The sequence below is a fragment of the Myxocyprinus asiaticus genome, chromosome 33 (assembly GCF_019703515.2).
Source record: "Myxocyprinus asiaticus isolate MX2 ecotype Aquarium Trade chromosome 33, UBuf_Myxa_2, whole genome shotgun sequence".
Taxonomy (NCBI): domain Eukaryota; kingdom Metazoa; phylum Chordata; class Actinopteri; order Cypriniformes; family Catostomidae; genus Myxocyprinus; species Myxocyprinus asiaticus.
This window is the reverse complement of record NC_059376.1, coordinates 26,489,861-26,512,400: the sequence shown is the minus strand read 5'-3', so window position 1 is coordinate 26,512,400 and position 22,540 is coordinate 26,489,861. Positions and strand designations below refer to the sequence as shown.

The following is a 22,540-nucleotide window of genomic DNA, read 5'->3' as shown; positions in this document are numbered from 1 at the left end:
GTTGTATAATGATCTGTTGAGCCTGGCCCTGCTGACCCTGTACCGGCTGAACCAACTGGATCTACATACAAACACATGCACACAATCATGAATCACACAAACAGACATAAAGCACATTTGGTTTAAAGTAAAAAAGTGTTTTTGTAGTTAATTTGTTTTTTTGTTTTAATTAAATAAAGAACACACAATAATTGTATAACATCAAATTATTTGCTTAATGAAGATATGCTATGTTTACAGATAAAAAATACAGATATGAAATAGGGATATTTTGATTATTCTGCTGTTGGCCCACCTGAAGAACATCACTGGACCCTTTCTAGATCCCCTTCAATTTGTTTATCGAGCAAACAGGTCTGTGGATGATGCAGTCAACATGGGATTGCATCATATCCTGCAACATCTGGACAGACCAGGGACATATGCAAGGATCCTTTTTGTGGACTTCAGTTCGGCTTTCAACACCATCATCCCAGCTATACTCCAGAATAAATTACACCAACTCTCTGTTCCCATGTCTACCTGTCAGTGGATTACCAGCATTCTGACTGACAGGCAGCAGCTTGTGAGACAGGGGAAACTCACTTCCAGCACCTGTACAATCAACACTGGTGCCCCCCAGGGATGTGTGCTCTCCCCACTGCTCTTCTCCCTCTACACCAATGACTGCATCGCCAAGGACCCCTCTGTCAAGCTCCTGCAGTTTGCAGACGACACCATTGTCATCGGCCTCATCCGAGATGACGATGAGTCTGCATACAGAAGGGAGGTTGAACAGCTGGCTGTCTGGTGCAGTCAAAACAATCTTGAGCTGAACACGCTCAAAACGGTGGAGATGATTGTGGACTTTAGGAGGAACACCCCAACACTGACCCCCCTCATCATTCTAAACAGCACTGTGGCAGCAGTGGAGTCATTCAAGTTCCTGGGCACTACCATCTCACAGGAACTGAAGTGGGAGACACACATTGACTCCATTGTGAAAAAGGCCCAGCAGAGGTTGTACTTCCTTCACCAGTTGAGGAAGTTCAACCTGCCACAGGCGCTGCTGATACAGTTCTACTCAGCAGTCATTGAGTCTGTCCTCTGCACTTCAATAACTGTCTGGTTTGGTTCAGCTATGAAATCAGACATCAGAAGACTACAAAGGACAGTTCGGACTGCTGAGAGGATTATTGGTTGCCCCCTGCCTCCCCTTCAAGAGCTATACACTTCCAGAGTGAGGAAAAAGGCTGGAAAAATCACTCTGGACCCCACTTACCCTGCCCATTACCTTTTTGAACTGTTGCCTTCTGGCCGACGCTTCAGAGCTCTGAGCACCAGAACCGTCAGGCACAGGAACAGTTTTTTCCCCCAGGCTATCCATCTCATGAACAGTTAAATTTCTCCATTAAGCAATAACTATGTGCAATACATATTTATATTTATCCAACACATCCAACCTCTTCTTTCATTTCATTCCTCTGAAGAGCAAAAAAAAAAAAACATTTGCACTGTACATAACAGATTTGTATTTGCACTGTACATAACAGATAACAGATTTGTATTAGATTGCACTACATATATGTATGTGTGTATGTATGTATGTGTGTGTCTGTGTGTGTGTGTATGTACGTATTTGTATAACTATTTTTTATTTTTTATTATTATCTATGTCTTGCTGCTGTTTTTGTATTGTTTTTGTATTGTTGTACACTGGAAGCTCCTGTCACCAAGACAAATTCCTTGTATGCGTAAGCATACTTGGCAATAAAGCTGATTCTGATTCTGATCATTTTTATAGGACAATCTATAAGATGACCTCTACTCTTAAAGTACATCACCAGAATTCCTCTTACCTGCAGAAGACCTTGAGCTCCAGACACAGGCACCTGCATAATGGTCTGCACCTGAGCGACAGACATGGACTACACCTTGATGGGCTGACCTGACGATGTAATCAGCTGCCCGCCACTCACCTGCAGCATCAGGGGCTGACCCTGGACCTTAGCATACAAAGAGAGTTAGTGTGGGGTCAAAAGGTTTTACAGGTTTCACATGGGACACAATATACATTAAGCTGTGCAGAACTGTTAAACCCATCAGTCCAATCCATGCAACCACACTTGTTTTTACTTTTTTATTATAAGTATTTTGGATAAAACATAAACATGTGTGCTCCAAACATATTTACACTGGCAGCCAAAAGTTTGGAATAATGTACAGATTCTGCTGTTTCAGAAGGAAATTGGTACTTTAATCCACCAAAGTGGCATTCAACTGATTACAAAGTATAGTCAGGACATTACTAATGTAAAAAAACAGCACCGTTACTATTTGAAAAAAGTCATTTTTTGATCAAATCTAGACAGGCCCCATTTCCAGCAGCCATCACTCCAAGACCTTATCCTTGAGTAATCATGTTAAATTGCTAATTTGGTACTAGAAAATCACTTCCCATAATATCAAACACAGCTGAAAGCTATTTGGTTCATTAAATGAAGCTTAACATTGTCTTTGTGTTTGTTTTTGAGTTGCCACAGTATGCAATAGACTGGCATGTCTTAAGGTCAATATTAGGTCAAAAATGGCAAGAAAAAAGAAACAGCTTTCTCTAGAAACTCGTCAGTCAATCATTGTTTTGAGGAATGAAAGCTATACAATGCTTAAAATTGCCAAACAACTGAAGATTTCATACAAAGGTGTACACTACAGTCTTCAAAGACAAAGGACAACTGGCTCTAACAAGGACAGAATGAGATGTGGAAGGCCCAGATGTACAACTAAACAAGAGGATAAGTACATCAGAGTCTCTAGTTTGAGAAATAGACGCCTCACATGTCCTACAGCTGACAGCTTCACTGAATTCTACATGCTCAACACCAGTTTCATGTACAACAGTAAAGAGAAGACTCAGGGGTGCAGGCCTTATGGGAAGAATTGCAAAGAAAAAGCCACTTTTTAAACAGAAAAACAAAAAGAAAAGGTTAGAGTGGGCAAAGAAACACAGACATTGGACAACAGATAATTGAAAAAGAGTGTTATGGATCTTAACCCCATTGAGCTTTTGTGGGATCAGCTAGACTGTAAGGTGCGTGAGACCGACAAGACAGCCACATCTATGGCAAGTGCTACAGGAAGCGTGGAGTGAAATGTCACCTGAGTATCTGGACAAACTGACAGCTGGAATGCCAAGGATCTGCAAAGATGTCATTGCTGCAAGTGGAGGATTTTTTGATGAGAACTCTTTGAAGTAGTTTAAGAAGTTCTGAACATTTTTTTCAAATTGTAATATTAATTTTTCACGTTATTAATGTCCTGACTATACATTGTGATCAGTTGAATGCCACTTTGGTCAATAAAAGTACCAATTTCTTTCCATATGAGCTAAATCTGTCCATTATTCCAAACTTTTGGCCACCAGTGTTTGTTTTAGCCAAAATAATTATAATGAAAAATTTAAATAAACAATTTTATATACTGATTTAGAAGTGATTAAGTGCCACCTCCCAAACAGAAATGTTAGGTTATTATACTAAACAGTGACATGGACAGATGACACATAGTCTTACAGGAGGCTCTTCTATGATTTCTGCGGAAAATGACCTGGACCGATGGTAATGACTGTAATAATGGTGCTCTTACACATACATGATCATAGTGACAACCCATTTAAATACAATCATGCAGTCCTTCTAAATCCATGCAGTGCAGTGGGTTATCCAAGCAGAGGGTCATAACTTCCTGTGAACTCACTCAGATGTGTTCTTTGCCCAGTCTTATAAACAAAAGCGAACACATACAATGGTTACAGCATGCAACACTGAAGACAAACACTTCAAATTCTGTTCCAAATACATTAAAAGGGGCGGATGCCTCTTCAGAAGGTGTACTGAGCAGATGCTGTGGTACCACAGGCAACATGGAACATGGTAGACAGCAAAATGTGATTTATTCATTGACCAATTCAGATCACGACGTGTTAAAAGCAAGGCATGCTGGACAAGCTCACATCCTTACAGAAATGCCATATGCAACATCACCAGTCTGAAAGGTCGGGGTTCACAGAACTACCTGGAGCATCTGCACTTGCTGGCCTGCTACAGTAGCGACAGGTGCTTCTGTCTGCAGCTGTTCTGTTGTCACGGTGCCCTGAGCCTGTGGATAGTCCCTAACCACACCTCGTATTGCATTATCTGTTACAGCTGTTAGAAATCTACAGTATTTTTATATATATTTTACTTCTATGTACAGATAAGCACCTACTAATATTATACTTTCTAGAGAACAATCCTGTAATCCAGACTGTCTATCTCAGACAGCTATTCTGTGAAATTTTCTCGAGTGCCCATCAATGTTATCTGTAAAGTCTCGTGAGTGTGTGGATGGGAAACGACTTGCTGACGACACAGTTTAATGCTTATTGGATTAAACAACCGAGATGTTTCGTTCTCTTCCAAATAATAGGCTAGTTTGAGATGCCAAACGCCTCGCTTAGAAAGTAAACGAGAGTAGAAATACAGCTATGGGAGAGAAAATACGAGCTGTCAAGTCTGACAGTTCTCACATCTCGTAGTGCCTTCGAGATTAAAGGCAGATATCGTGGGACTCACGTTCATGCCCTCTTGCTGATAAAGTGAATATAATTTAAATTCTGTTGCTTTAAAATTAAAGTAAATGATGCAAAAGACACTTAATGTACCTGTTATTTAATTTAGCCAATAAGACGTGTCTTTCCATCCATTTTAAGTTTAATGAAGACACATATTTTAGATATGGCTGAAAAAAAAAATCACATATCCCATTCAAACATCGCACTGTCCGAGTGTTGGGAATATTCACAGATAATTTATACACATAAAACATGATATTAGACATAAAAAAATCAAACGTCTAAGTACTGGCATTTCAAACGTGCTTAGTATTGCGGACAAAATGGCGCAAAATGAGCCACACAGAAAAGAAAGGGGGCAGGCTCGGCGCATGCGATCGGCGAACAGACCCGAGTGCAGCCGGAAAAAAACGATCAAGAGCCGAAAGGCTAATTCTGTATGGGGCGTGGTTAAACCCAATGCTTCCGGCGGCATAATGTCACAGTGAAGAGCACGAGGTGCACGTGAGTGTTTTATATACTTAAAGTTGTTGGGTTACGACAAAGTGCGATCAGGTTTTTGTGGTTGTGACATTTAAATGATTTAGGTTTTGTAATAAGGCAGTTAGTCTTTATTTTTCTAACAACAGAATGGTCGCACCCTGGAGAATGGCCCAAATGCTGGCCACTCTCCTATCACCTGCTACTTGCCAGGTTTGTCGCCATGCCAGCCGAAATACGCTTGGGTGGGTGTCTCAGAAGTATTCTGATTCCCATCCAAAACAGAGGCAACAGAAAGATATGTTTGAACAAGAAGATATGGATGCAGTGGAAGCCAAATTGAAGTCTATTGTGAAGTGAGTCCTTCAGTACACAAGCACAAAAGCAAACACTTCTGTCCTCGTGCATTAAAGAGCACCTATTATGGGTTTTAAACGTGCCTAATTTTGTTTTCAATGCAGCGAAGAGAGGAGAAGGCAAAAAGCAGCCAAGTTCCACAAGATCAAGAGGCAAATGAACAAACCTGGAGCGCCAGAGAGAATACTCAGCTGGGAAGCCATTGAGCAGATAAGGTATCAGTATAATTCAGTTCATTAATATGCCTGTTTACAAAAACATAAGCTTGTGTCTTATGCTGTGCCTCTCATTGCTAAATGCGGACTTCCCACACTTGTTGACCAACAAGTTTCCATGACTTTTCCAGTCATTTATGAATACTAGATGAGGATTTTGAAAATAATTTTAGATATATTTCTGGGTTGGATTTCAATTTGTATAGTACCTATCTATGAAATTAATAGATAATGATGATGATGATGAATTCTGTCATCATTTGCTCACCCTCATGCCACCCCAGATGTGTATGACTTTCTTCTGCAGAACACAAACAAAGATCTCGGCTCTGAATGTCCAAAAAGCACATAAAGGCAGCATAAAAGTAATCTATATCTTAAGAAGCAATTTGATAAGTGTGGGTGAGAAACAGATCAATATTTAAGTCCTTTTTTACTATAAATCTTCACCTGTGACCAGCCCCAACCATTAGGTGGTGATATGCACAAAGAATGCGAATTGCCACAGCTGTGCCACCTGCTCTGTACTATTGTTGGGAGTAGTATAACACCCCCCCCCCACGCCCGCCCAAAGCGGCAGACACTCTGGGAGTGGTGATTACTGCTTTTGGAAAAGGTCATGAGGCATCAGTGTATTACTCCTTGCTAATTCAGATTCTGGGGGATGGAGCTTCAACTTCTCTCAAGAGATTATGGGAGAAAGATTTAAACTTGGTATTGGTGGAGGGAGTGTGGGCTAGGATTCTAAAAAACGTCAAGTCTACATCTAGAGATGCAAGGGTGCATCTGATGCAATTTAAGATTTTACATCGATTTTATTGTACTCCCTCTAGATTGTATAGGCTTGGTCTTAAAGACACACCCACCTGCTGGCGATGCCAATCAGAAGACTGGGACACAACCCATGTTTTTGGTGGTGTATTAAGATCCAAGAATTTTGGTTGAGGGTTCAGAGTTTTATGTATGTATTGGGCACTCAAATTTCATTTTGCCCCAGAATCTGTATTCTAGGCAATGGGACGGTTAATAATATAGGGCATGGGTACATAAAGAATTGGGTCCTGGCTGGCGTTATGTTCTGAAGACAGATCATCCTTAGGGGATGGAAGTCGGCTGGAGCACCCTCGTTTCGTGAGCGGTGCACGGAGTTGGGTAGTGTTACGACCCGAGAGCTGTGTTTTGTTCGTTGTATCTTTTCTCCACTTTCACTCTCTCTGCTGTCACAACTCTCAGGTCTTGCGATTGGTTGATTTTCACGTCAATCATCACCAGTCAACTTTACGTCACTACCCGAAGAACCAGTCAGATCACATCACCACCGTATAAAGACCGGGAAATGGCGAAAGGAGAGAGATCTGTTGTTTAATCAGCTCGTGCTCACTCTTTGATTGCTTTTGATATTTTTGCGAATAACTTGAGATTTACCACGTTTGTGTCCTTTAATGAATGTTAGAACTTTTCTATTGTTCTCTCGCTACGTTTTATTTAAATCAATACAAATTGTTAATAACAAAAGAATGCGAATTGCCAAAACTAAAAAAAAAGAATGTGAAAGTGGAGATTTTTAGTAAAAAAGGACTTGAATATTGATCTGTTTCTCACCCACCTATCTAAATTAAAAAAAACATAATTAGCACCATGAGCTAACTCAAACAGCAAGAGCTTTTGGGGAACAATGTGGAGCAATCAATGTATGCTCTTAGAATTACAGACTTCAGGGTTTAATGCTTCTGAAGATATGGATTAAACCACCTGAGTCGTGAATTACTTTTATGCTGCCTTTATGTGTTTCTGGACCTTCAGAGTTCTGGCCACAGTTCACTTGCATTGTTTGGACCTGCAGAGCTACATGTTCTTCTAACAGTCTTTGTGTTCTGCAGAGGAAAGTCATACACATCTGGGAAGGCATGAGGGTGAGTAAGTGCTAAGAGAGTTTTCCTTTTTGTGTGAACTATTCCTTTAAATACAGGTTAGGTTTTTTACTGTGTTGGGTCGCAACTTGGTGCCCAATGTAAAATCTGGGTCCCGACGCAAAACCAGTTGAGAACCACCGTGGTATTGATTCAGTAGTGTTGATAGTTGTTATATGTGTATGTTCTGTTAAATAGGTTATCTGGTTGTATTTATGATTAATAAAAATATTGCCAATTATATTACTGCGTTGAGGCATTTCATTATTTGACAGTTAAAACTACAGTTATCTGGGCTTCCGGAGTCCTTCAAGTGTCAAAAGCTCCCAGGTAAATAAAAACACACATGACAAGGCAAACATGGATAACGCATCTATAATGATACTACGTTTTAAGCTTTACCTCCACTGATTCGTGTTAATACGGACCTGGCGTTGCGGGCTCGTGGACATACGCTCAACAGCACCGCTGCTAAAAAAAAAATCCTAGGGGAAACACTGGATTTAAATAATTGTTATTATTAGTGTACAAATGTCTCCAATCAGACAAAATAAATAAATAGAGATTTTAATACAGGGTTCAAAAGGGGAATTGCTCAATGATTTCTCACCAATGAAATATTTTATAGCATAGCTTAACTAGAAAAAAATATATTCAAGACAGATATTTCCATGACTTAAGATTTTTATTAATTTCCTTAGCTTTTCCAGACCTAAAATTCATAATTTTATTGCTTTCCACAAATGTTGAAACCATGTAAATGTTTCTGTGTGCACGTTTTCTGATATATTTCTTGTGCCTTTTCAAAAAGTGTATTTATCTGCTGCCGTTCCAAACACTGACATTGTATGTCTCTTTACACAGATATTTAAAGCAGGAGTCCCCAGACGAATGGACTATACAGAAGTTAGCGGAGGGTTTCTCTGTAAGTTCTGACGTCATCTCCAGAGTCCTCCGCAGCAAATTCACCCCAACAACAGAGCGAAAGCTCCAGCAGGACTCTAAAGTGTTGCCCAGTATTGGGCAGCTGTCTTTCAGAGATGACAAAGCTGGACAGTCCAGACTACCACTGCCAAAAAATGCTACACCAGCCATACTCACATCGGGAAACACAGGTGCACTAACAACACTGAGCAATGGAGCTCTTTCAGTGAAGGAGGGTGAGACAGGACTGATGCCCTCTGGTGGTAATGTCCCATCAGTGTCAAGAGTAACATCTCAACTATCGGCCACACAGAAATTGACACCTATTTTACAGGAGAAGCCTGACTCTTTGCAAAAGACCACTGAAATGGACGTGAGAGATGATACTGAGTTGGAAGATGAATGGGATGGAGTGATTCTGACAGAAGAAGATCTGGAGCAGATCATGCAAACACTGCAGGAAAAGCCCAGTCCAGTGGAACAGAAGGGACAAGAGTTTTTTGACAGTGATGGAAACTTCCTATACAGAATCTGAGTGATTAAAAGTCACATTTATCAACAGCTGTCACTGTGATCTAGAATGTTCTTTTGAATATTGATTATGAACATGATTGAAACGTTAATACGAGAAGAACTGTGTTACAATTTGTAGTTTGTAACTAAATCTAGATGCCTCAGTGCACACTTCCCAAGCTACCTTTCCAATTCTGAAAGTTAAAATCAGCAGCTCATTGAAGAGGAATGATACAAAGGCAAACTCAGTGGGACAAATCAATTTATTTCTCAAACAAACAGTTCCGTTACAAATATACAGAGTAAAAAATAACAGATACAAAGTTGGAGTAGCTGTATATGTACTGAGCTTCACAACTACTAAGTACACTGATTTTGCACAACAAGAAAAATTTTACACCTCTCATAAATAAAAATGCTGTCACAAATGAAATTGTTTTGCTCTACACTTCAGTTGCATTGCGAACATGATTACTAGTACTACCCAAAGCATGGAGAGCAAACCAAACAAAATGAAACTTAATTTATCTGAAATTTAGCATGTGTATTAAGTAAAGGTAATATTGCCTAAATCTCAATTACAGGCATGTTTTGTTACTTCTGATATATTACCAACTGACAGATGAACTGTTTGTCCAAGCTCATGTTACCAACACTGGTAATTCTTTCAGAAATGAGATCTTGACTTTGAATTATAGAAGATGAGCTTGACATTTCATTGGAAGGCACAAACTGCCTCCATGCTAGGCACTTGAATCAAAATGTACACTAGTTTTACATTTTGTACACAAAGTAAAACTAAAAACACTTTATAATGCATAATCTGAGTCTTTGCGAATGAGATTGTCGTTCTCAGAGAAAATAAAAGATTTTTGATTAGGTGTGTGTAACTAAAACTATTACTAGAGATTTTGAAAAATAGCCAAAAATTGACTCCAAAGTAAACCTATTTCACTGTGGAGCTGATATTTAATACACACTTCCTAGAAAACATGCACTACATCAGAATTGAAACATCTGTCCAAACAGAAATGACCAACTGAAAGTTGCTAAGTCCTTCTATTGCATATGAATATTCAAAATTAAATTATATGATCAAAGAGTTTAGGCCACTGCATCTGTTCTCGGCTGAAGTTTGCTGCACACAAATGAAAATTACATGCAAAATTATTGCAACTAATGGTTTGGCTACACAAACGCATGGTCAGGTTTTGACACATGGTCAGAGTCTCTGTGCAAATGGTGATACATTTCACACCTCTGCTTGATAACATGTGACTTTCTTTTTTCAAAACAAGAAATCAGAAACATGAAAATGTTGCTAGCTAAGAGAACCGTTCTGTGAACTACAAAACTTGGGAAAAATGTGCAAAATTGTACACAAAGTACAACTGTATTCTGTTTTACATGCATCTGCGTCATTGCTTTCATGATGTTAATAAAAATATGATTTTTTATAAAATTTTAATTCACCTCATGTATTAAATCACTTCAAATTGTATAGCTTATTTACAAAACTACCACAAGGAGTACAATGTAAAAATTATCTCCACATTCTACAGTTATTTCCCTAAATAAGTCAACAGCCTAAAATACAATATTTCTACACAGTTTCAGGTAAATTATGTTCAAAAATCTTAAATTATAATATTCTCCCTTTGTTGTGAAGCCAAATCTTAACATATATGCATGCAATTAGCTGTTTCTCTCCATATTATTGCTATATTAATTAAAGCACCTGATGGCTTACAGGAAAGTGAGCATTGTTCTAATGTTTGATCAGCAGACCTTACTAATATGATAGTAATAAACATGTAATGAACACAGCTAGTAATCAGTAGCACAGTATTTCAAATCACACATCTCTGAGACTCACAGGAGTTTATATGCTTGAATGACATGTAAATGTGATATGATAAATTTGCATTGTGTCCTGATGCTATTGATAGAACAACCTCTTCTGCAGAACTAAACCATTTCAAATTCTGACATCGCTGTGGGAATGACCTGTATGTATAGCTCATCTGATGTAAGAGAGTTTGTACATAAAAAGTAAACAAGTAAATAACAAGTACCCAATTGACAGTCACATAAAACATAAATTTGATCCGTGAAATCAATCTCAAAGGCCATAATGGCAAAGAAAATAATTGAGACATTGATGTGCATGCCCCCCCCCCCCAAAAAATGTTATGAACAATTTTGAACAGCACACTATATAGTAAATGTGAACTCATTTAAGCAAAGTAAAGTCAGGCCCATGGGTGGGGTCAATGAGCATCAACACACTGCTTCAGATGAATTTAACAGTATAATCAGAGGTACATTGATAAGACACTTCTTTCATGAGAATAGCATCCTTACAATCCCCACCTTTTGGTGGAGAAGCAATAAGGTTCCCTCCCAATGGTCGAGAAGCAGGAAGTGCATGACGTTAGCTGGTAGATTAAGTTTGAAAAAGCAGACGGCTGGTTTGTGCTTTAGTAGAAGGAAGAGACAGCAGCAGTAATGCCTGAAGGACAGGAAGTGTAGCTCTTTCTAATGCTCAGCTTTACTCCAGAATGTCCTACAAAAAAAGGACACACTCATTTAACAAGATCATTAAAATCTTATAAAAGTCTTGCCAAAAAAAAAAAAAAAATCATTGAATAAAGTGGTAACCTGTAACTGTTACCACAAGGATCTATTTCTACTTGATCAAATGTAAGCCATAAAAATGACTTTTTGGTGTAACCTAATTTGTCAGGTTGATTTAGTCAGAAAAAATGACATTTTTGACTTTAATAAAACCAGTTGATTATAAGTTGCCACAAGAGGCACAATTGTTTGTGTTACCTGGCAATTTTTTTAATGGTATACAATGGGTTCAAACAGTCTGAGATCACTAATGAAAATGTTAATGTTTTGCATTATTTTCTAATTTAATTTTCTTCATTACAAATTGTATTATCAGTTTAAAATGAGTAAAAAAAAAAGCAATATTTAAATTACATCTACATACTTTTTTTATATTTTATTTTGGCAAGTACCCCTTTTGCTGTAATGTCAGCATGCTCTCAAGATCTTTGTACTAGCAAGGCCAATATCATGATGCTCACAAATATTTCCTCAGCAGAGAGTTCGGGAATGATCGCTCTTGTTATAACAAAGTCTTTTTAGGCAAGTCAGGTCACACAGCGGACATCTTTGGAACGCACTCGGGCAGATATTTTCTATGTAAACTAGCAGCATACAAGTGCAGCGCCTATCTACTTGAATGGGAAAAGACCAAAATCCCCTAAAACAGTTGGTCAAGGTTACTATCAAAGAACATATTTCAAATCAGCAGTAAAATCTGACAACACTGGTATCATTAATTGTGCTTTTTTATTTATTTATTTTGTACCTCAAAAACGATTTTTCCAGGGTTTTATAGCTCAAAGGCATAACAGCTGCGGGGGATGTGGGGGACACGTCCCCTGCACTCTTTTAAAAAATGATTTTTGTCCTCCGCACTTTTCCAAGCTAAACCCATACCAAGTCCAAATGGTGGATTTGTATACATTATTCTTTGCATTGTGTTACTTTGGGCTGATTGAGCAACCATCCAGCCAATCACAGATGAGTTTCATGAGCCGAAACATCCCTTACGTAATAGGCCATCAGTCAGACAGTCTAATCAACGTGGCTCCGTTCATTTCTACAAAGTTGCTTTCAACAATGCTCATTTATCCATGTTTTTTTATCGCATTGATGTTGATCTAAATTAATAATCTAGAGATTATTTATCAACATATCATTCTTGATTGGCAGCATTATGTGAAATGCACTGCAGAAAAAAAAAAGGACAATCCTTCTTTTAAGCACACATTGTAAGTGGAGTTTATATCAGCGCCTGAGTCTTCATTAAGTTTTGCTCTAAATTATGTTTGTGAGGTAATAGTTTGATTGGTTGTTTTTGCCAATTTAAGCAGATTACTAGATCTGTGTTAAATATTTAAAGCTATTTTTAATATCAGCTCCTGTTTTTTACCTCTATGTTGGTGTGCAGTCGACAAACTGTAGGAAAAAGATAGATCTGCTGTGTTCTTAGAACATTTTACTAAAGTGAATAGATACATATGTAGACATGCATTTTTATACATGAAAACATATGGATGTTATTGAAACTCATAATTATTATAAGACTATTGTTGTTGTCTTTTGATAAATGTCATGCCAAGCAGCCAGGGGCGCCTTAACGCACGGGATTATATGGGTTGAAGCCCAGGGGCCTACAACTCCCACGGCGCTCAGGTTGCGGCCATAAGGCCCATTTTCCCCTGTTCACCATGTTCATGGGAGGAGCGCGTTTAAATGCTTTCAGCGGAGACACGGTTGTTGACATGTGACAGTGCGCAACCCTTAAAGGTGTCCGTGTAGTGCTTGTTCAATGCATAGCAGTTCCAAGTCTCTTAGTCGGTCTGTAGACGTACAAATTTTAAAGGATTAAAATGTTCTTTTGATCATTGATTCAGTAACTAACTCATTTCACACAAGACACTGTTTTGTCACCACCTTCTGGCATCACCAGAAATGGTCACTGAATCATTAAATGAATCTGAACGAATTTTGGTGAACGTAGTCAAAACACTCAAGCCAATTGGATACATTAGAATCCCACAATGCACAAGCACAGAGTAAAAAATAAAATTGTGCACATGCACAGTTGTCATTACTGTAATTGGTTAAATAATTTATTCAGGACCAGCTTGTGCTCAGTCTTTTATTGTCATGTGTGAAACCGAAGCAAGTGTTCCACAAGATGCCCTTTATTTTTGCAGCTAAATTTGCTAAATTTTGCAATTAGGTTGCAATACTTAAATCTTTAAACACTACAAATATTAAAAGTAAATAATATGTATATATTAATATAATATTTATATATTTAATATATACTGTAATATATCAATACTGCACTGTAAGTTTTGAGTCTGTGCGAGCCACCTATTGACATCTGTGTCCCCTCCGCTTTTAAAATGACTGCTACACCCCTGGTATAGCTAATGCACATGCCTTCTCGAGTTGACTGAAAGATGACATCTGTATCTAAAAGGTGATTGGCTCGTTTACCTGTAAGGCGAGACTTGCTTTCTACACCCATTGATCGTTGGGCATTCCAATTTCTTAATTGATGTCTCTGCTAAATAAACTGTTCAATAAAGCTGTCTGTCTGCGTGACCCACGGACAAGGTAAGGATTTATTTTTTAATGATTAAAATACTTTTCTTGTCTTTTGTACTGGACAAAAAGCATCTGCTAAATGACTAAATGTCAAAGTAAATGACTTGCGGAGCTTAGTAATTGTGTTAAAGTCACTATGAATGAAGCGTCTCGTGCTGTTGTTTTGAATATTCATAAGTAATCGTCCCTATGCACTTCGAACGTTACCATTCACTCTGAGAGCTTTGAAAGGCTAAAAGGTGTGGGGCTCAAAAATAAGGGTCATTCGGAACTCTCTTTTTAAGTCATTTTTATTGGAAAGGCTGTTTGAAGCAATCTTACAGCATGACTATTATGATTGTTCCTCCTTCAAAGTGCCCTTTGGAGGGTGATTTATGCCATTTGGAACTCACAACTAGCAGGAAATGTTCAATGAACAAAAAACATGTTTTCAAATGGTCTATATCCATTTCAATTTGATTAAAGCATACTATAAGTAAAGAGTATAATAAGCCAGAAGTTTAGGTGTATTTATTAGTGCGAGATGTTAGTTTGCCAACATAATCTGTACCTCATCTGAGTCGTCATGGAAATCGTTCTTAGGTGCTCCAGTCACATCTGTTTCCAGTGGCTCATCTATGCCACTGGCTTCCACATTATGCTGTAAAACTGAGTATCTGTGCACCAGGAACCTGCAAAATAAAGGACACAGAACATAGAATATTTACTTTAGCACAGAATACATGCATACCACTTAAAAGGTTTGTAGAACAAACTTACCTTCCACCACAGACATATTTCTTTACAAAGAGAACCCCAAACACTACACTGATAAGCAGGACGGCTGTGACGATTGCAATGACTGGGGCATTATGTGAGGTAGGTTTATCTGTCTGTGGATTACAGGGGAAAACAGAGGTGCATGAGTGTTAGACAAGGTTTTACGCTTTCATACATATACATGCATATTAGTAACTAAAGTTAAAACATATATATAAACCCGTCTTTTCTTGAATTCAATATATTATTAATCCAATGATTGTTAAATGTGCTGTAGAAAAAACTACCCAACCAGGTCCCAACCAGGGGTGTGCATACTCAAGGGAGTACTTGAAACATTTAGATTTTGCTTTGTTAAATATATTAAACAGATGTTATTATAACTTAATAGTCTTTCTAGAGAATTTTTTTTATTGATTGCCCCAAAAACTGTTAAAACTTGTGCAAGACAAAAAAGCTAAAGCCTTTGAAGGAAGACGCTTACTTGGTAAGACTGTTTTTGATTTTTAGTGAGTCTTACTGATTGTTTTTGTTCAAAAGTGAGTCATTGTAATATTAGCTACTTTTTCATTTAATAAAATGAAAAATAATGCTGAATGACATCCAGTATAATATGAGTTGTCGATAAAAGGGTACTTGACCCTTAATGATGGGGCTGTGAGGGTACATAAGACAAAAAGGTCGAGAGTCACTGCTTCAAGCGATTTCAGCTGTTTTGCTAACTGTTGAAACCTAAATGTGCAAAATTATTGACAGGCATTGCACGTTACTGATTGAGTGATTGTCTGATTGTTTTTTTGCTGTACACAACCAAGGGCTGTCACAGTGACAGGTGTGATTTCTCAGGACACCGGTTTCAGTGAGATTTGTCATTTGAGTGTAAGGGCTGATTCACATATACTCCGTGAGCGGGGTGTTAGTGGACCGTGAGCAGCTCGTTTTCGTTTCTGCGGCAATATTAACAAATAACAGTCTTCACATTGTGAGCGCACGCCGCGACATGAAGCATCCCAGAAGCGTCCCAGACGCGGCAGTGAGCGGATAGTTTCGACGTTGAGCCTATTTTTACCACGCGGCTGATGCTGAACTCAGCGGCTCTAGGTGCAGAAAACACACAAAAAACAGGAGATTATAGTAAAGACTCAAAAGCAAATAAAAAAATATTTAAACAGAACCTACAATACACTACAATATATAGGTCTGCATAGAAACAAACACAAAACAACTAAATAAAGGAAAGAATAAATAAACTGCAGGACTTTTGCCTATGTTATGTATATATACAGTATGTGCAGAGATTAGGCTTTACAACATTAACCAATCAAGATCAAGTATGCTAATAAACAAGTGCACATTACTGCCCAACAATTTCTTTGAAGCAACAATTTACCTCATTTGGATTTGCAAGGCCACAACAAAGGACGATACCCAAGTGATTGTGGAGTTATCAATTACCTCCTCCCCCGCTCAAAAAAATTATAACTTATGGCCTTATGAAAGAAAATATTTGCCATAGGAACCTAGAGATAACTTTTTTTTCTGCACACAGCTGCAGCTCTGTCTTGCAGAAGACACGGACACTGTATAACCCCAAAGCGACCGCACTGCTCACGCCCCTGCTCACAGAGTATGTGTGAATCAGGCTTTAATCCACACAAAGAACACTTACAGCAACTTTAAATATATCATTCACATATTCAGTAGGGCAGTAAATCATTAAAGTTAAACAGAACAGGTTTAGTGTGGCCTCACCAGCTGTTGAGGTTCCAGCAGATTGCTGATGCATTTCTTCCTCAGGTCAATCACTTTTCTTTCTGGTTGTTGCCCTCCTTCACATTTATCACCCGGAATCTTTCGGTACCTGTTAACAGACAGACACACCGATTTACTGTGATAATCTTAACTACAAACAACAAGGAAACAACTGCCACATTGTATCCTCGTGCACTGCTGGCCGTCTGTGTCCAAATAAAGTCATGTGATGTTTTCTGTATCCACATAGAGGTCCAGAGGGGGGGCTCTATACCGCGAAAAAAGTTTACATTTAAAACGTCCTCGTATACATAGGTCAGGCATATGAGCAGTGGTGATTTCTCAGGGCCCCTAACATGCCAAATAAATAAATATTTTTCATCCTTTCTTTCTCAATCACCTTTTTGCCTATGTATTTTTAATCGCTTTCCACTCTTAATCTACAAACAAATAGAGAAAAACAAAAAGTTTATCCAATCAGAATTTATTCCTTGATGCTTACAAGCAAAGCGTGACAACTGTTTCACAAATCGCATGCCCGAAGCCCGAAGTCGAAGCAGCGCATGAGTCTGAGCTCCACCCCCTCAGGCCTTTAGAATTTCCACAGAATCCCTCAACAGTGCAAATGAATGCGCAAATAAAATCAGATTTTCAGATTCAACAGCCAATCAGATTGATTTATTTGTTGTTGGTGGGTGTGATCTTTAGAATATGTCCCAGCTGAGGCCTTCTAGCTGGCCTTGAGTGATGCAATCACACTTTAAGTGATGTATGTAATTCAAGAGCGAAAAGCGTAAGATCAAGCTGTCTGATGAGTCTGCTGTCATCACTGCTGGTATTGCTGAAGAGAAAGAGATCCTTATGGATTTACAAACCTGAGATGTTCTGCATGATCGTGCGATTGATTTATTAAACAGGAAAGGAGGACTGATTTTCACTTCAAGTAAATTGGTAAGTGCTTTTTGCATTGTTATAGCAACATCTGGAGTTTTCTAAGTGTAAATTAGGCTGCTGGAGCATTCAGTGTCGGATCAAGTTTTAAAAAGGAGTGCTGTATTCCATTCAACTCAGAAAGTCAGATTTTACAACTTCCTACTGGGAAAATTGCAATGGAATGCATCTTGAAGTCAGAATTATAACTTGTAGGCTCATGCAGAAATTCTCAACTGAGATGCAGGGGCATGATGTCACACAAACATGTCGACACTCAGGGAGATACAAAGTAAGTGATAAACATTCACTTTATTAAGTAATATCGATAATGAGTTTGTTTCCACGTTACATGACATTAAAGCTTGTTTAACAAATGCCTGCAGAAACAGGTGTTCTCTTACATTATAATCTCTTTTGATAATCGTACACCTGTAGCACAAATGCTAGCGCTGCAGCATTGTTTATCAGTTGGGTTGCTAGGAGACATCTCTAATGAGAGTCAAACCCAGTGGTGGCTCAGCGGTTAAGGCTCTGGGTTACTGATCAGAAGGTCAGGGGTTCAAGCCCCAGCACCGCCAAGATGCCACTGTTGGGCCCTTGAGCAAGGCCCTTGACCCTATCTGCTCCAGGGGTGCCGTATCATGGCTGACCCTGCACTCTGACCCCAGCTTAGCTGTTGGGTCACTGTATATGTATAATGTGTGATAAATAATAAAATAATTATTATTAATTATAAATTAATTAACTAATTAAATTATTAATTAACCCCCTGCTAAGCTAATGGAAGCGTTGCAATTTTGTTTCCTTAAACGTCATCTTCCAAATATCGGGGAATGGAATGCATTTATGATCAGAGATATCAAGTAGGAATATCCCACATCCAACTTGAATGGAACGCATCATTACCATGTACCCCGACGAAACAAAATTTATTGCAAGCAACATTTAAATCGCAAATATTATTAGATAGATTTTTCCAGGTAATATAGATCTCCTTGGTAGATTCATATGAAAAATTATTATTTCAGAATGTCTGTTCAGGAGACGTTCATTTCACAAAACAGTCATGCTGCAGTTAAAATTAGGCTTGCTTGAGCATTAAGTGTCGTTTCAAGTTCTGGCTTCCATGCGTGAATGTGTTTTTAAAATGACAGTTGGTATTATTAGTTAGCTGCGACATAATGTATGATGCCCAAAGGCATAGGGTGTCTTATTCATTGTGAAACTGTGTTTTCTTAATGGCATGAATCACACTGAAGGCCTAGATTTTAAATGCATGGCCCGCCACTGCATATGAGGTATCGTTTGAAATCTTAGAATCTGAACTTTTCAGAGAATACCATCACTTTTGCATTTATGTTACACAAAATAACAAAATAAGGCCTGAAAACATTTGCGACGAAAACTAGCGCCCCCTAGAGGTAATGGGGTAGAAATATTAATATGAATACAAAAATCTTTCACATGGCACTTAAATGGACAAGTCATATATCAAATGAAAGCTCTCATTCTTAGGAATATGACTGTGACAGTTTATTTTGTTGGCCTAATACCACAGTTGGAAAGATTTTCAAAAGAATCACAAAATGAAATATGATTTCTCTACGTCATCAGATACATAGGTCTCTTGTATGCACCGATCATTGCTGCTGTAGGCTCCAAATAGCTAAAAACTTTACATCTGCTTTTACCTTAGGCAGTTGTCTAAAAAATGTGCCATTTTTTTACTTGTCTGTGAGCTTGCTTGGCTGAAAAATCCAATGTTTTATCTTAAATGGCCAGAACAAAATATGCCATCCAGCTGGAAAAGCATGCTAAACAAATTTTCATAAACATATGTTTTCTTTTATGATAAAATGTTATATATCTTCGCAAGATAGGATCTCAGCTTTCTAATGACACAGACTGAGCTTCTAGTCCACTCAGAGGCCGTGATATTCGATGAAACAATGAGGGTGGTGCATAAACTGAAAATTAGACTGAATGTCTATAGATGAGCACATCTGTGAGGGCTAAAATGTGTTATAGTGCCAATTACATTTAAGATCTGTATATTGTGATGGAATGTGATAGAGAAAAAAATCTTTTTTTCTAGTGTTTGCTGCCATCTAGTAGAATTAAATAAGACTTCAAAGTGAGATAGATTGAACAGAACCAGAATTACATGCTTGCAAATTTGGGGGGGGGAAAAGATTTTAAAAAATCTGTTTATCATAAGATTATAAACCCATACAGTACAATTTTATTTATGAATAATTGGAGTCTTTTTTTATTATTATTTGGGGGTTTTCTGAGAAAATGAGACCAGTTATTTCCAATTAGTCCACAGTGTGTGAATGGTTTACATATAAACTTGAGTGTGAAAACTTGCAGGCAGCAGTGCAAAAATGTATCACAGTTTAACAAGTTAAAATAGATATTAGAACTCGCTTAAAGTAAAGGTTAGTAATAGGGTCTAAAGCTTCATTTTTGAGTCAGAGGGGGGGAAAAACAACACTGTCCCAGCCAGCAATCAAGCATCAAGTGATAAACCTCATTAGTTAAAAATCTTTTTTATATATTCAACACCAACAATATATTCTGGTATATGATTGGTAGTCATTTTGTCACTTTGCCCAGCACTCTGCTAACAGTAAGGAGAAATAAAGTAGCTGACAGCTGACATTTGGACCTGGATAGGGTGAGTAATTTTCCAAAACTGACTGAGAATAGTTAACATAGGGCATTACCCGCTGGTCTGTAGCTGTTCCTTTTCGCCATTGATGCAGATATCCAAATCATGGCCTTTGAGATCAGCCTGTTCAATACATTCTGAGCTGTTCTCTTTACGGTAGTATCCAAAGTCACTACAAGTATTAGCAAATAAGAGAAACAACATGAGGGGTGCAAAAAAATTTTGACATCAAACTCAAAAAGTTGTCTTTCTATACTTTGAAAAGCCTGAGGCCACATTGAAAATCTAATACATTTTCTAATTTTAATAACTTATATAGACCATCTCAGCTCGAGTGCAAGCTGTCATCAAAGTAAAAGAAGGATATACCAAATACTAAGAAATTCTGATATTCATGTAAAATGTTCACTCAAATTGCAATGCTTTTAATACAATTTGTAATGCAAAATTGTGTAGTTAAATTATAAATTCTATATATAAAAATTAAAAAAAGCATTTTCACTAGTGTTCACAGAATTTTGGACCGACTGTATGTCTATATTTATTGTATTTAACAAAACGTAAACAAAAGTTAGTGTGTCCATGAAATAAAAACTAACTAAAATTAAATATAGTATATATAAAAAAAAAGAATAACTTTGGTTCACGCTCACCACAGGAAGTCATCCAGCGTGCAGCGACATGGCGTGTGCTGCTTGGTGACTACATAATCCCTGCCAATCCAGCAAACTGAGTCCTTTCTCACACGAAGGAAGCGCTCCTTATAACCCAGCATGCAGCCATCTTCCGGGTCGCTGATGTCATCAGAGTGAGCCAGCCACTGGACGTAATCATTTGCGGTGCCTGGAAAACAACCAGAAAAAGGCAGTGAGGGAAGATTATGTTTAAGGAAACTGAATTATGTAAAGTGCAACATGCCTTTAATTTTGTGTGGTCCAAACAAAACTGGTCACTCACAGTTATGAGTCAGCAGGTCTCTAAAGTCAATGGTGTAAGTTACCCAGTGGCTGATCAAAGCATCTTCATAACCCCAGAGACTGACGTTCACTGAGCGGGCGCCAGGCTCTGAGGCCAGCCCTGTGAAGTACATCGGCGTCTGGGTGAACTTATAAACATGCCAACATTGCCCCTCATCGGTAGAAAACCTGAAGAGACACAAAAACATATTCAAACATTTTTAAACTGGTAATCTTTAATGGATGAAGTCGGTTTCACTGAAGTTCCCACAAGTGTCCAAACAGAGTAACCACATTAAATATGGCCATGTTCCAGTTTAACAAACAGAGAGAATACAAATTCTTTGTCTTAATTTTGAACAATATACACCGATCAGCCACAACATTAAAACCACCTGCCTAATATTGTGTAGGTCCCCCTCATGCCACCAAAATAGCGCCAACCCGCATCTCAGAATAGCATTCCGCACCTGCATTCCAATCTACATCTTGATGTAATCCTTCCTCCCGATCACACAGTGTGTTTTCATAAGCTGAATGGGAGGCTAAACAAAAAGTTAAAATGTGACGAGACTGCAGTTTACCCAACAGACTTGTGCAGCGCGTGCAAACCATTCACACATCACGAGCCGGCAGCACTTCATGTTTGGTTAATCGTGTGAGTAAACGCGCCCGCGTTGCTTCATTCAGGCTGCGCGGATGACAAAGATCCAAGCGAGTGCAAGAGTTACCGTCCAATTTCCCTGATCCAGCTAGACGTTAAAATTGTCAAAACTTTTGGCTAACCGATTAAGTAAAGTTACGACATCTCTTATACATACAGATCAAGTGGTGTTTATTCGGGGCCACAGCTCTTCTGACAACATTAGGCATTTCATCATGTGGTCAGTGGTGAATGATCAGACTCCGGTCGCTGCTATCTCACTTGACGCTAAAAAGGCGTTTGATATGGTAGAATGGGAAATTTTTTTTAAAGTTTTTGGAAATATATGGGTTCAGAAATACTTTTATTGGATGGATTAAGTTACTTTATAGACAGCCGGTAGCGGCGGTATAGACAAATGGATTCATTTCAGATTATTTTACTCTGGATAGGGGCACCCAGCAGGGTTGCCCTCTTTCCCCATTATTGTTCTGTCTTGCCCTGGAACCATTAGCAGCCGCGATAAGAAGCGAAGATGATTTTCTAGGGGTGGTGGTGGGAGGTGTGGCGCATAGGTTTTTGCTTTATGCAGATTATATTTTATTATTCATCTCCGACCCCACTAGATCTA

At 38.4% G+C, this 22,540-nt stretch overlaps 2 protein-coding genes across 3 annotated transcripts in view; one reads left to right on the top strand and one right to left on the bottom strand.

Annotated features, from left to right (window-relative positions):
- Window positions 1-5,018: 5,018 nt before the first annotated feature.
- LOC127424003 (neugrin-like) lies at window positions 5,019-10,458 on the top strand. 2 transcript variants are annotated; one of them, XM_051668751.1, is made up of 4 exons: window positions 5,019-5,095; window positions 5,221-5,427; window positions 5,533-5,643; window positions 8,418-10,458. In XM_051668751.1, the coding sequence occupies exons 2-4, from the start codon at window positions 5,222-5,224 to the stop codon at window positions 9,010-9,012; spliced, it is 912 nt and encodes a 303-aa protein (XP_051524711.1). In that variant the 5' UTR covers window positions 5,019-5,095; window position 5,221; the 3' UTR covers window positions 9,013-10,458. The 2 variants fall into 2 exon arrangements, with proteins under 2 accessions (XP_051524711.1, XP_051524712.1); XM_051668752.1 differs by having other exon boundaries at window positions 5,039-5,095; window positions 5,200-5,427.
- Window positions 9,236-22,540, bottom strand: part of LOC127424000 (sortilin-like) — a 31,799-nt gene continuing 18,494 nt past the window's right edge. Inside the window, exons 14-20 of the mRNA XM_051668744.1 lie at window positions 21,268-21,455; window positions 20,964-21,153; window positions 20,366-20,482; window positions 16,704-16,812; window positions 14,952-15,064; window positions 14,743-14,863; window positions 9,236-11,556 (exon numbers count right to left, since the gene is read on the bottom strand). Coding sequence (XP_051524704.1) covers window positions 11,542-11,556; window positions 14,743-14,863; window positions 14,952-15,064; window positions 16,704-16,812; window positions 20,366-20,482; window positions 20,964-21,153; window positions 21,268-21,455 — 853 coding nt within the window. The 3' untranslated portion in view covers window positions 9,236-11,541. The remainder of the gene's footprint in view (window positions 11,557-14,742; window positions 14,864-14,951; window positions 15,065-16,703; window positions 16,813-20,365; window positions 20,483-20,963; window positions 21,154-21,267; window positions 21,456-22,540) is intronic.